Here is a 14,591-nt window from a genome sequence, read left to right on the forward strand (position 1 = left end):
CCCTCCACAACGGTGACCTCCTCTTCAACATCGACGACCACCTGCTCCTTTTGGACTACGGGGATTGAAGATTGAGCTGGAGTTGACGCCGTTGCCGCCGTAGACGTTGTTCTTGGTCTCCGGCGCGACTTGTTACCACCGATCTCCGCTCGAGCCGCCGCCATATCCATTGCCTTCATCGCCTCCTCTATAAGCTCGTGCGGGGCCGGTCTGCGATCATGTGGCGCGGCCTTAGGATGTTGCTCAACAACTCTCCCGCCCTGGTCAAGTCCCAACCTTTTTAGGATAGAGGCGGAGAGATCCCGACCGAATCGATCTGTAAGAAACAAAGCAAGAGTTAAGTAAAAGAAGTAAACCGGGGCAAATACAGAAGCATAAAAAGCAAAAGTGGCCCTCACACCGACCCCACTCACCCTGGCCGAGGGCCGGTATGAGGCCGACGTGGCAAAGCAGCTCGTCTTGAAGGACGATCTGCGTCGGGGGTATCCATCCCTTCGGCGTGCCATCCTTCTCAGCCTCGAACAGGCTCATTGCCCGCTCTTCGTCCTCCTTAAGATAGACCTTCTTGGCGTCCATCTTAAGCTTATTCCGGGAGACATATCTATCATGCTCCCCCCGACTCTCACACCGCAAGTTGACGCGCTCTGGGAAGGACCGGCGGTGAATAGTCCTCCGGACCTCAACATATACCCACCGCCCCTTCCACCTTTGCAAGAGGTCGGCTTAGAGACGGCTCACGTAACCCGGCTCCGTCTCGCATCTTTGTACCACCCCGTGCCGCCTAGGGTAGTCCGCAAAGATGATGAAGCGGCGAACAAAGTTAACCGTCGGGGCCTCCCCCTTAAAGAGACAAAGCCACACGAAGCCAATAATAGTCCTAATGGCCAACGGATGCAGTTGTGCCACGGCGACGTTCATGGCTTTGATTATGGCGGCGACGTGTTCATTAAGAGGAAATCGGAGCCCATACTCCGGATGTCGATGTACACGCCGATCTGACCTTCGGAGGGCAACAGATTTGCTGATCACCCTCGGGGACAACAATTCTATACCCCCTGCCGGAAGGAGTAATGGTTTTCAAAAAGATCGGACCTAAACAACTAGCGAACTTATTCGTCCAAACACGATCAGGATTGATCGAGCAGGCTTCGCCGTGCCACGAATAATGCGGCCTCTCTGAGTCGGATTGGGTCTTTTCATCATCATCATCATCAAAACCCTCCAAATATTTCTCATCAACTTCAGGAGAAGGCGACAAGCGCCCCCCAAACCCTATCGGGGTGACAACCAGTGGCTCATGTTCATCGGACGCGACGGTTCCCCGGCGTAGGTACCGGGTTGAGCATCGTGAAGACATGGTGACAACAATTAATCAACAAGTAAAAAGTTGGGGAAAAATGTGTTTGTTTACCTTGGAAGAAAGTGTTACGCCGAGTAACGCTTCGAAAGTTAGAGAGAAAACGCTTCAAAAAAACTAGAGAGAGAAATTTTTTTGAAGAAATGAAGTTTGCAAGTCAAAAAGAGGGGCACACTGCTCTATTTATAGAGCAAAGCCCATGAAGCGGACCAATCAGAGCAAAGCCCATGAAACGTCCACCAATCAATGCCAAGCCACGTGTCAAGCATGCGACCACGGAATGTCAATCGACATACGATTTACCAATCTTCTTCGACACGCTCCTTGGTATCTACTGCCCTTTAGGTGATCAACCAAGCTTGGCGACCGGGCCGTGGCAATCAAAAGCACAAACGGCACTCTCAACCTTGGTCTCGGCCCGCGCCATTCTCTTTTCCACATCGGATGTCCATTACACAACCATGTGGAGGGGGATATGGTACGGCACGAATGCAACCAAGCCGAGGAAGAAGTTCAACTTGCGCAGAATACACTCAACACTCATCGAAGGTCCATACCACGACATAGACTACGCTGGGGGCAAATTGATGGGGCATATTCTGCACCCGCTGACCGAGTCAACACATTGAGCAAGGTCAAAGCCAAAAGACAGCAAGTCAACGTATTAGACAACCCTAACCGACGCGACTGTCGGCTGTCATTACTGGGTCTCGGTCTCGGCAACCAGTCGGCCGAGAAGCATATCCGCGTACTCACATCCAGTCCCCTCGGCATGGAGTCAACCAGTCCTGCCGGCCCGGCATGGGTCCCTCGGCCGAGGGTAAGATAGTCTTTCCACCTGCTAGCCACTTGGCCACTTGGCCACTACGTGACAAAAGGTGAAAGTCTATAAGTACTCCACTTCTCTCATTGAGAAAAGGATCCGAAAACTATCCCAAAACTCACTAAATAATCTGGTATAAACTCCTTTATCTCTCTACAATATACTTTGCCAAGTTAACACACAACTTATCTCTTTAAGTTTACTGACTTGAGCGTCGGAGTGAGTACGCTCGGTACCAAGCCGAGCCCTCAGTTTATTCATCTTTACAGGAGAGAGCGAAAGGAAGAGACAAGCAAAGACATCATTCTAGAAGCTTAAGTGGTCATAATCCTGCTCCGGAATTACACCCGGAACAGTAGCTTATATTACCCCCATTTTCTACTCCGTGTAATTTTTCGCATATTCTTATTCCACGCAAAATATTCGCGTCTTACCAACCTTAACGCTCTATTATTTAGACATCATGGAGGTTCTATCGAATCAAGAATAATCACACTACTACTTAATTTTTATCGAGCGACATATATACTGAACAAACAGTTTTAGCATTCTTAACGAAAATATAGCAAATATGTAGTGAAGTTATCGATCCCGTCGTCACAGCACAAAATAATCCTCGCATTCATACATTTTTCTTTAAATGTTAATTTTTGAGGACAAAAGTTCTTATATAATACTTGTATATTCGCCAAATTAAATAGGATAAATGAGACGAAAAAAAATGCTTAGAAACCTTCAAAAAAGAGTTAAAGTTATTTAACTCGGGTATCATATAACCAATTTCATTCTTACGACCAATATGACACTTTTAAAAGACACTAATAGTAATCATAAGTAGACCCGATAACATTGACCCGACTTGAATGAGCCGACCTCAACCCGACCGTCACTCATATTGGGGATTTGATTTTTGACCCAAAACCCGAATTACTCGACCCGAATGCCCATTCTTACATATTGACCATAATTTTCAACTAAAGCATTTTTTTTTTCTTTTTTTTGCGGTTGAAAAGAGTCGTAGAACTAATGTAGTTAAACTAATGTGAAATAAAAGTTAATTTATAAAAAAATGAGTTAAAACTCAAAATGGCCCTGTCGGCCCAAATTTTATAAATCCGAGAAAACCTAAACCGACCCGAATCCAACTGCTTGTTCGTTTGCCAACAATTACCCCTTCCCCAGTAAAAAAAGATAAAAATCAGTGCAGATTAATCCGTTAATTCATTTATTTATCTGTATTATTAATTTATTTTCACCCACCAGGTCCCATGACAAAGTAGAAAAGTCGTGAACTCAACAACCACCAAATCCTCCATAGTCCATCCTATATAAATGATAAATCAACCAAACTCCGTTTCTTCCACACGCCTTCTCTCTCCTCGTCATCATCGCCATCTAAATCTCCATCCACGTCACCCTCTCAAGTATTCTCCGCCGTCCGATCTTATCCGGTTTCCGGTCACTGTCACCGTCACCTGAGCTAGTCTTCCGCTTTACGATCTTATCCGGTTACTCTTCGCTCTCGTTTCGATTCTGCTGATCGTTCGATCGTTGAACGGTTTCATCGCAAGATCGCTTCCATGGGTATAAATTTCGCTTATTTTTGTCGTTTTACTTGTTCATTTTTGCTCTGGATATACTCGATTCGCAAATATATTTTCGAATCGAGTTTATCCGCAATAAAAATGAATGATTAGACTCGAATATAAGAATCACACTGTAAATTGAATATATTCGAGTCTAATCATTCATTTTTGATGTGCTTGCGTATCGAATCGAGTATATTCGCAACAAAAATGAATGACTAAACTCGAATATACTAATCACACCACTACTTAAATCGTTCACGTATCGAATCATGTATCCAATTTAAATTGAAATATTCCGTGTTTCGACTAGTAAACGATTTAAGTAGTATTACTACTGTAGTAATTCATTTTTCATTTTTGTAGTGGATATACTCGATTCCGTATACGATACTTAAGCGATTTAATAGGTAGTTTGATCAGTATATTCGAGTAGACGAGTAGTATTTATATATTCGTTGTTACTTGAAAAAGCAGAAAACAGAGTTTAGTATAGTTAAATGGCTAGGTGAAATTTTGTTTGAAATTGTCGTATAAATACGAAAGTGAAAGGTATTTATAATCGGAGTATTGATAATTTGATATTGTGTTTTTATTACTCGTATATAGTTGGATCAGACATTTTTGAGTGAGATTACGTCGTTTGACATATAGAAAATGATTACAGTTTGTATAGTGTACCTTTTCTCTGGATTGTGGTTTATCTAATCCGGAGTATGATTTGGAGAATATATATAGATTTAAGTATTTTTTGACGATAGCGAGTTCCCGAGATATGAAACAATTTTTGTTTTTTTTTTTTATGGATCGATGGTTTAGTACGCTGTACGATGGATGGTGATATGGTTGACATTTGTTGAAGTATGGAAAAAGGACGAGTTGATGTCATTTTAAGGTTATGTCGTGTCTCGATGTTTGTTTATGAGATGCTGGCCTCTGGGCTTAGTATTTTATTTTAGTTCAGCTAGTTGACTTTATGATTGATTGCTTCATGTTTACTACTGTTGGAATCTAGTTTAGTATTGAAGAAGCTATGTTTATTTATTCCAATTCTTTGTGGAAAATGTAGTTTTTTGAATAATAATATATTTGCCGACTACTCTTTGGAGGATTAGTGAAAGGCTATATATAAGCTTATCGTATCTATGTTTTGGCAAAATTATAGGTGCAACGTCTTGATTTTGCTTTACATTATAGAATTGAAGACTTGTAGTTGAATGAGAAATGTGGACCGTGATAAAAGAGATGATTAAGTTGGCTTTGATTTTTGTTCCAAATGTCGGAAATGAGTGAATGCAATTTATTTGTTATTGCTTTGTAGTTTTCATCTTAGGTAATGATGTTGCAATGTTTTAGGACTATTTGAATTTTGGTGCACTGACAAATACGGAGTAGAAAATTTGCTAAGGAAATAAACTAATATCTGTTTATGGGTTGATATATTTCAGCCACCGAACATCCTTTCAATGGGATCTTTACCAGTCTACCCAAGCCCGGAGGCGGTGAATTTGGAAAATTTTACAGCCTACCTGCTTTAAATGATCCAAGAGTTGGTATGTTTAGCTCATCCCTTATATCATTGTATAGCCGACTGTTTCATTCTTTTGTACACTGTAAATGATGCTAGCAACTCCTTACGTTTTTTTTTTACTTTCTTCCAACTCTCTTCTTAATCCAAATCAAGTCGCCTTACTCCATTCGGATTTTGCTTTGAGTCTGCTATTCGCAATTGTGATGGCTTCCAAGTCACAAAAGATGATGTTGAGAAAATTATTGACTGGGAAAATTCTGCCCCTAAGCTCACCAAATACCCTTCAAGCCGGCCCGTGTTCTTTTACTGTGTTTGTTTCTCGACTATAGTGCTGAATAAGTTTATAATTATTCTATCTTTATAGCAATGGCTAAAGCTTATAAGCTGATTACTCATTTCCAGGACTTCACTGGTGTACCAGCCGTGGTTGATTTGGCTGCAATGCGGGATGCTATGAAAAACCTTAATAGTGATGCCAACAAGATCAACCCTTTGGTTAGTAACCCTTTCCCTGTTTTGCACGACCTTATGTTAGTGAAAATCCTCGTTCAGTAGCTTCTAGGCAATTCTCAGTGGCTTTTAATTGAGTACTCTCATATGGAAAAATCATGCACATGATGTGTAACTTTTCATGTAACCTACATGCCTCAAAGGAGGTTAGGGATGTTCACACACTCTGCCATGTATAAGTGTGTCAGCGACACAAATAGACGCTTTTAGACAATCTGTTATGAGAATTTTGTCGTAAATTCTGTTGGCTGAATACTAGCACACAATATTCTAAGGGTAGTTTAGACTTTAGAGCTATTTTGCTTTATGACATCATACTTCAGCAGCTAAGAGATTCTAAATTGTTGAGAATGATGTAAGAGGTTTATGAATAATTTATGGAGCGCGTTTCCGAATAATTTTGTGTTTGTCAGGTTCCAGTCGACCTTGTCATTGATCACTCAGTACAAGTTGATGTAGCGAGATCTGAGAATGCAGTCCAAGCAAACATGGAACTTGAATTTCAGAGGAACCAAGAGAGATTTGGTTTCCTTAAGTGGGGGTCAACTGCTTTCCGTAACATGCTTGTTGTTCCACCAGGTTCTGGTATTGTCCACCAGGTAATAGAAATCCTAGGTTTTTCTTTAGCCCTGCTTTGAATGTTACTTGGACAAAGACAGATGTGTGACCTAATCTATGTTTCTGTGTAATTACCAGCCACAAGTTTGTTGATAGTCTAGTACCTTTGGACCTGCGATCCTGCATACTAGCAAGTTTTTGTGTTGTTTTTTTTTTTTTTTTTTTTTTTTTTTTTTACTTTCTTGTTCTAATAATCAAAGAGTCCATGTAACTTCCAAGGGAGAAAGATTGTGGCCCTGTTCTGAAGTTTTCTCTAAACCAGACAACCAGTTAACCCTAATAAAAGTAAAATGAAGAGCTTTCCACATGTTTTACCTGTTGTATCCTAGTATATTGAATATTTTTAGCTGATGATTAATAAAAGATTAAAAGGGATTTCAACTGTGACTTGTATCACTCTCTTTCTGAGTGAACTGTGCATTTGGTACTTTTTGCTGTGTTCATCAAATATGTCTTTTTGGTTATGCCTAGTAATTAAATGCAATATCGGTCGCAGTCTCGCAGATGCAGTAATGGCTGCAGAAGATACCAGTATCTGATGTAGGATCATGGCCAATGCGTTACCAAATGCTTTACTTCTCTTGTTAAAATGCGATTTTTAAGTTAATCATGTGCTTTTAGTCTATACTCTACCTCTTCACCTTTTTTTCCCCAGAAGTATGACACATTTCTCTACATTTTCCCCCACAAAATACTGGATAGTATAATATACTCCTGTTGCAACCATTTGTTTGCCTTCTTTATTCTTTGTGAGGGGTATTTTTTTCAAAGCTAAACAAATGATTGAGACCGAGGGAGTAAATGATAAGTTGCAGAACTATTAGTAAAATAATGAAGATCTTATTGAATATCAGTTGCTGCAAACAATATATGCGCATTTTCCTATGGGGGTGCTGTATGACGGGAAATAACTAATAACGGCAGATACTTCTTTAGGTGACGGAGTTACGTAATGTAACAGGGTTATGTAACCTATTGACAACATTTTAATACCATGGTTATGATGAACCACTTATCTATGCGCGTTTCATGGAATGACAAAATAACCGAGTATCTTGGACGGGTAGTCTTCAACACTGATGGACTTCTGTATCCTGACAGTGTTGTCGGTACCGATTCCCATACGACAATGATTGATGGGCTCGGTGTTGCTGGTTGGGGTGTTGGAGGAATTGAAGCTGAGGCAACTATGCTTGGTCAGGTGGGTTTCATGAAGTTAATTTTCACCCATTATTGTAAAATAGATTTTGTGTGATCCAAATTTAATTATTGAACTAACAAGATGCTTATTTTAATTTTTTATGTTGCATATTTTTTAATTAATTTTTGCTTGTTGAAACTGCAATGTGTTTCAAATGGCATCTAGAGTTCTAGACTGGGTATCAATAGTAATTTTACTTCTTCATGTATGCCTTCTTGTAATAAAATCAAATTTACGTATTTATGTAATGCCTTTTTGTTATGTGATTTAAATGAGCATTAAAATATCAAATCCAGTCTTCAAGAGTTGTGCAAATTTTCACTCTTATTGTATATATTCCAATCTTCATTCAGGAAGCCTTTTATAGCCTGACTTTATATTTTCATTGTGGTTTTGTTGGTAGCCAATGAGCATGGTTTTACCCGGAGTTGTGGGATTCAAGATGAACGGGAAATTGCGTGATGGTGTTACAGCAACAGACTTGGTACTGACAGTGACGCAAATGCTCAGGAAACATGGTGTTGTTGGCAAATTTGTTGAATTTTACGGTAAGTTTTAGACTTGTAGGTAGTCCTTGACTCATTGGCAGAGTTTTTTCCGGGTCAATCATTATGGACCAAAAACTTTCTCAGTTTTTTAAGCTTTTGTACTGTTTATATGCATACAGGCCAGGGTATGAGTCAGCTGTCACTTGCTGATAGAGCCACCATTGCAAATATGTCTCCTGAATATGGAGCAACCATGGGCTTTTTCCCCGTTGATCATGTTACCTTGGACTACTTGAAATTGACCGGAAGAAGTGATGATACTGTGAGTGTTTTTTGCACACTACTTCCTTGTATTCTCTTCTCTTCCTATATACATTCCTCAAGGTGTTTCTATATCACCAGTTTGTTAAGCCTTCTGAATTTGAAATTGAAGTTGTGTCTATTGAACTACAGGTATTAATGATTGAGCAATACTTACGTGCAAACAACATGTTTGTTGACTACAGTGAGGTAGAAATTTAGAAATCTATCTTGCTGCAACTGAACTGGCTTTTTGTTGTGGTGTTTTATCTGATGAAATTTGTTTCTTTGATCCAGCCTCAATACGAAAGAGTATATTCATCTTATCTAGAGTTGGATCTAGCAGAAGTTGAACCTTGTATGTCGGGACCAAAAAGGTAGGCTTAATCACCAAAACTTTTATATGCTCTTATTCCTCGAATTTTCCTTTTTCTTTATTGGACCATGACATGATTAACAATATAACCTTGTGACTTGTGTGTATCCAGGCCACATGACCGAGTTCCTTTGAAAGATATGAAGACTGATTGGCATGGTTGTCTTGACAATAAAGTTGGTTTCAAGGTGAATAACTGTTCAATTGTTTGAAACTTTTGAATTTTTTTATGTTGTGCAACTGTAGTCAGCAGACTGCTTGTCAAGCTTATTTGGACTAAACTACATTTTGAATTTGACTTTTTATGTTTTTTTGTGCAGGGTTTTGCTATTCCAAAGGATGATCAAAGCAAGGTAATAAAGTTTTCATTCCATGGTCAGCCTGCTGAATTGAAACATGGAAGCGTCGTCATAGCTGCAATTACTAGCTGCACAAACACATCAAACCCTAGTGTAATGCTCGGTGCTGCTCTAGTCGCGAAGAAAGCCTGCGAGTTGGGCTTGGAGGTTAGTATCTATTATTGACTCTGAATTATGGTCAATTTTCTACTGCTTGTGGTTAGAAGATACTCCTGAAATGTTTTGGCACCTTTTCACTTAAATAATTGGTTGGTGTACTATGTCCTTGTTAAATGGAGGTCATTTCAAAAATTTAGAAGTATTAATTTTCTGTGCTCCAACTCCCTTGTGCATTTTATTAATGTAATTTCATCTTTGTTGCCTTTTAGCTTGTTGCTCCCCAACTATCATAAAAAGTTCTACCTCCAATGCATACCAAAATTCGCATGACTCAATAATATGTGATGGATTTTAAATCATGGGAACTAGGGTGTTGATTGGCGAGTGTAAGAAATATGAGGAAGAAAGATGGGTTGAATTCATACCTAAGTTTGCATGACCCACTAATATGTGATGGATTTTAAATCATGGGAACTTGGGTTTTGATTGCCGAGTGTAAGAAATATGACTTGAATAATGTATCAGTAGCCTTTTCTCCTCCGAAACAGGAACCATGTACACAATTGTTTAACGGGTTTTGCCATTTCACAACTGTGTTATTAGCTATAAAGTCTTCTTGGACTTGAAAATGTTCAAACTAGGAAGTATCCTTCTGAAATGTTGAAAACTAGGTCTTCACTTGTTACTGGTTTGTTCGCATTTATTAGTGCTTGTTTTGCTAGGGTGAAGAAAACCATCACATATTTTAAACATTTACTTTACCTTGTCAGTCATTCTCTAAATTTCTTCTTAAAATAAAAACGATGTCGTAACCGTAATTTTTTCACCAGGTCAAACCCTGGGTGAAGACCAGCTTGGCGCCTGGTTCTGGAGTTGTCACCAAATACCTCCAGAAGAGGTATTTATTTTTCTTCTATCCACAAGTAAAATTATTGCAGCCGGTAGTAATAATAATGCAAAATAGCTCACGGAATGTTGGCACTTCTTACACTGTAAATTAGCAGCTGGTCGATCTGATTTATCCTCCCTTTGGAACGCAGTGTTCATATTGCGGATTGCTAACACCCGACTCCCCTTATCCCCTCCATATGTGGGACTGTGGGGGTCTTTAAGGCACTGGGATTTGGGATGGCATTGTAGTTGTAGTATTAGACTATTAGTTATTTTAGTTATTATAAAACGACCAATTATTAAAATAAGGAGAGTTACAGTATAAGTTATTTATACAACATATATAACCTTGGATTTGATGCTCATGACACCTCATTTATGTGTCAACAATCTGATTTCCTGTTTTTTCTTTTTGTTGTTGTTGTAAACAGTGGCCTGCAGAAGTACTTGGATCAACAGGGGTTCCAACATGTTGGTTATGGCTGCACAACATGCATTGGAAATTCTGGTGATCTTGATGAATCAGTTTCTGCTGCTATTTCAGAAAATGGTATATTTCTTTGTATACTTATCTTCAGCCTGCTATGTCAATGCTTAACACTGTGTTACCCCAACTCTCGGACATAGGTGTCGTGCCTGACAAGTGTGAGCCAGTTTTTCAATTTTTTGGTTTAAAGTGAAGTGGTGAAGTATCGGTATCGCATTAGACACGCGACACGCCACGTAAGTGTCAGAGTAACATTGGTGTCTTAACAGCAACCTTTGTATCAAATAATCTTTTAATAGAAAGTCGGCCAGTGTATGTGTATGTGTATGTGCTTGAAGCTATGTATACTGGTTTCTCAGTTGTACCGATGTGTGTTTTTGAAGGTTTGAAGCTATATGTTGTTGGTTTATCTCTAAATAGACACTTCTAGTCATGGCTGGGTGAGTGGGTGTTTATCTATGTTTTGAAAAGAGATGTATTCTGTTAATCTGCTTGCTTCAAAAAATTGCAGTTTTCTTGATGCGTTTTCTACTCTTCTCTTGAATCGTAATTCTTTTTACGTTGTTTGTTCTTTTTTTCAATAGCTTGAATAGGATAGTGCACTGTTTACTGAAGTCAGATTAAGTAATTGAGATCCTTGATGAATGTGCAATGATAAGAAAGCTTAGCTTGCTCCTGTATATGAGCATGTGTTGTACTACATTTAAAAAATTACGTGTGACCTTCATATGCTGTGGTTTTTGCTTATCTGCAGACATTGTTGCTGCGGCTGTGCTTTCTGGTAACCGGAATTTTGAAGGGCGTGTCCACCCATTGACACGGGCTAACTATCTTGCTTCCCCTCCATTAGTTGTTGCCTATGCACTTGCGGGAACGGTAAGATTGAGCTTAAATATTCATCGTGAATTGCTTTTAACATGTATGGCAAAAGTTTTTAAGTTTTACTAAATTGCAGAATGCGATGCTCTTTTTCTGTATCCGACATAACTCGTTTATTGGGTTCTCTATTTTTTGGATATGATTGTTGTCAAGGAGAATTTGTCTTGATACTTTAGTTGACCTATGTAGGTTGACATTGACTTCGAAAACGAGCCTATTGGCACAGGAAAGGACGGCAAAAGTGTCTTCTTCCGAGATATTTGGCCTAGCAATGAAGAGATAGCTCAGGTAAGTGGCCAAAACTGTATTCTAGTACGAGTATTCCTTGTCAACGAATTTTCAAATGATAGTTTCCTGTGCTTTTGTAGGTTGTTCAATCAAGTGTACTACCTGACATGTTCAAGAGTACATACGAGGCTATTACCAAAGGAAACCCCATGTGGAACTCCCTGCAAGTTCCGGAAGGCACCCTTTACCAGTGGGATCCAAAATCGACGTACATTCACGATCCACCGTATTTCAAGAACATGAGCTTGGACCCACCTGGTCCTCATGGAGTCAAGGACGCCTACTGTCTTCTCAATTTTGGCGACAGTATCACCACTGACCATGTCTCCCCAGCAGGAAGCATCCACAGGGATAGTCCTGCTGCCAAGTATCTCATGGAGCGTGGGGTTGACCGCAAAGACTTTAACTCCTATGGTAGCCGTAGGGGTAATGATGAGGTGATGGCGAGGGGTACATTTGCCAATATTCGAATCGTGAACAAGCTGTTGAACGGAGAAGTGGGACCCAAAACTATTCACATTCCCACTGGCGAGAAACTCTATGTCTTTGATGCAGCTACGGTAAGCTACAATGTCCTGACTTGGTGCATTTTGTTCCATATCTCTTGTCTGGTGGAAGAAGTATACCTGACAAAACCGATTGACTCCTCTAGTCTGACATGAACCCAACCCAAACTCAAAAGAACATACCCAATTGTGAATTGACTTGACACAAAAGCGTTATTTGAATCAAAAACCTTAATAGGCAAGACCGCGAGAGCTGGTTTGAAAATGAGCCAGCTGAAACTTACAGGCCAATACTCGTGATGAGTCTGATCCCAATAAGAACTGCACCTGAATGTACCAGTTGCTATTTCTAGGTGGATAGTCTGCTTTTTGTATGATGCTATATAATACATGTTCATGGTTGGATTGATCATTCTTGCCAAATGCAGAGATACAAGGAAGCCGGACATGAGACAATTATCATAGCTGGGGCCGAGTATGGAAGTGGAAGTTCTCGTGATTGGGCAGCTAAGGGCCCAATGTTGCAGGTAGATGTTCATTCTTGTTCATTCTGACCATTTGTGAATCTTTTGTATTCGAGTCCCCATTAGCCTTGATTTCGAGGCAAAAGACAGCGAAAATGTTGCCATAGATTCGTGCACTTGGTAGGGTAGGGTCAGTCTCGCTGTTTGCGTTCATGGACGAACCACCCTCGGCTGTCGTTTCCATCCGGGGAAAGCTTGAGATGCTAGCCGTGTAGTGCTCGCTGTAGAATCCCTCCTGGAATTCTTCTTTTCATACATGCTGTGCATTCAGACTTTATCTGTTTAAAATGAAGGGTTTTCTTGCTATTTCTCGGTCTTTTTCGTTACTCAAGTGCTTTCTGGCAATTTTTCTATTAATTCCGTAATATCCGAAGTTCTGTTTTTGGATACATTTTCGTGTTTGGCTCTCATGAAGTCTTGCTCAATAATACATTGTTCTATATATATTCAGGGTGTGAAAGCAGTGATTGCAAAGAGTTTTGAGAGAATCCATCGGAGCAACCTTGTCGGTATGGGCGTCATCCCTCTGTGTTTCAAGGCTGGCGAGGATGCGGACACACTTGGGCTCACCGGTCATGAGCGCTACACCATCGACCTTCCTTCCAAAGTGAGTGAGCTCCGACCTGGTCAAGATGTCACAGTTGTTACAGACTCAGGAAAGTCCTTCACTTGTACCGTGCGCTTTGACACTGAGGTTGAGCTTGCTTACTTCGATCATGGAGGTATTCTTCCATACGTGATCCGCCAGCTCATGAGGCAGTAGAAGTGTTCCGTCTCCTACTACACAAATCACCTCTATTAGAGAGTATTTATAATCAGCAGCTCCGTGCGCTTGCCTATTCTTTGAAAGTCGTAGAATATGATTTTGGACCGCAGGTTGATTAAGAAAAGTAAGAGAACTGTGCAATAAAAAGCCGGGGTCTTATAACATATTCTCCGTTCCTTAAATGTGTTCCGATACCATTTGGTTGTCTTCTCGTGGTAACTGTTTATTCTGTGATAGGAACGGAACAACTTTAAGGTTTATTTGCTTTTGTATTTGGATGATAGGCAAGTTACCAAATTTGAACAGCGGACCAAACTGTCTATGAAAGAGTTTCATCGATTTGACTTTTGGTTCATCAATACCTTTTGCGTTCAGTGGACCAAACTGTTTATGAAAGAGTTTCATCAATTTGAGTTTCGGTTCACCAATTCGTTTTTGTGTTCGCTAAGTCAGTAATCAGTATGGTCTCTTATAAGTGTTTCTTTCTACTAATCTGGATTTCGCATTTTGTTATTTTGGACTAATCAGAGTAATTAGATTAAACATTTTCATTAGAACCGCGTGACTGCCAATAAACTATCCTTGTAATTTGCTTGCGTCTTGTGTTCCATTGTTCATGGATTGGGCAACCAAACAATTCTCTATTTTATTTTAGCAACTTTGAATCTTCCAGTTCACCTGAATTCGAAAGACAACCAAACAAACTTGTTGTATTTGCACCAATAGTCCAATACCCATAGCTAACGGGTTAGCATCGGACAAACACTACAAGACCAAATGGACCGAAGTACTGAAAATAAAATTAGGTGGACTGAATCGGGCCCAAAGCTTTTGGTCTTGGACCGGAATGAATCCAAGATATACGGTATGTTCCGGTCTTTGACCGAAATAGCTCGAAAAAGCATTTTTTCATTCCCACTATTACGTATATGAGAATTAAATTTATATTTTATCAAATTAAATATAATAAATAATTAGACTATTGTTTATGGTAATTAGTTG

General features: G+C 39.9%; 1 protein-coding gene across 1 annotated transcript; it reads left to right on the top strand.

Annotated features, from left to right (window-relative positions):
• The first annotated feature begins 5,681 nt into the window (after nt 1-5,681).
• Nucleotides 5,682-14,017, top strand: LOC141657050 (putative aconitate hydratase, cytoplasmic). Its single transcript, XM_074464165.1, has 16 exons — nt 5,682-5,792; nt 6,221-6,409; nt 7,465-7,626; nt 8,030-8,174; nt 8,294-8,436; nt 8,568-8,624; nt 8,712-8,791; nt 8,903-8,978; nt 9,111-9,296; nt 10,079-10,146; nt 10,571-10,689; nt 11,381-11,502; nt 11,695-11,793; nt 11,874-12,353; nt 12,728-12,826; nt 13,275-14,017. The coding sequence occupies exons 1-16, from the start codon at nt 5,739-5,741 to the stop codon at nt 13,584-13,586; spliced, it is 2,391 nt and encodes a 796-aa protein (XP_074320266.1). The 5' UTR covers nt 5,682-5,738; the 3' UTR covers nt 13,587-14,017.
• The last annotated feature ends 574 nt before the right edge of the window (nt 14,018-14,591 follow it).

Source organism: Silene latifolia, chromosome 5 (assembly GCF_048544455.1).
Source record: "Silene latifolia isolate original U9 population chromosome 5, ASM4854445v1, whole genome shotgun sequence".
Lineage (NCBI taxonomy): Eukaryota > Viridiplantae > Streptophyta > Magnoliopsida > Caryophyllales > Caryophyllaceae > Silene > Silene latifolia.

Coding starts and splice junctions, on each gene's coding strand:
- LOC141657050 (XM_074464165.1), top strand. CDS start 5,739: ATGCGGGATGCTATGAAAAACCTTAATAGTGATGCCAACAAGATCAAC. Junction 8,979..9,110: donor ACAATAAAGTTGGTTTCAAG/GTGAATAACTGT, acceptor TTTTTTGTGCAG/GGTTTTGCTATTCCAAAGGA. Junction 11,794..11,873: donor GCAATGAAGAGATAGCTCAG/GTAAGTGGCCAA, acceptor GTGCTTTTGTAG/GTTGTTCAATCAAGTGTACT.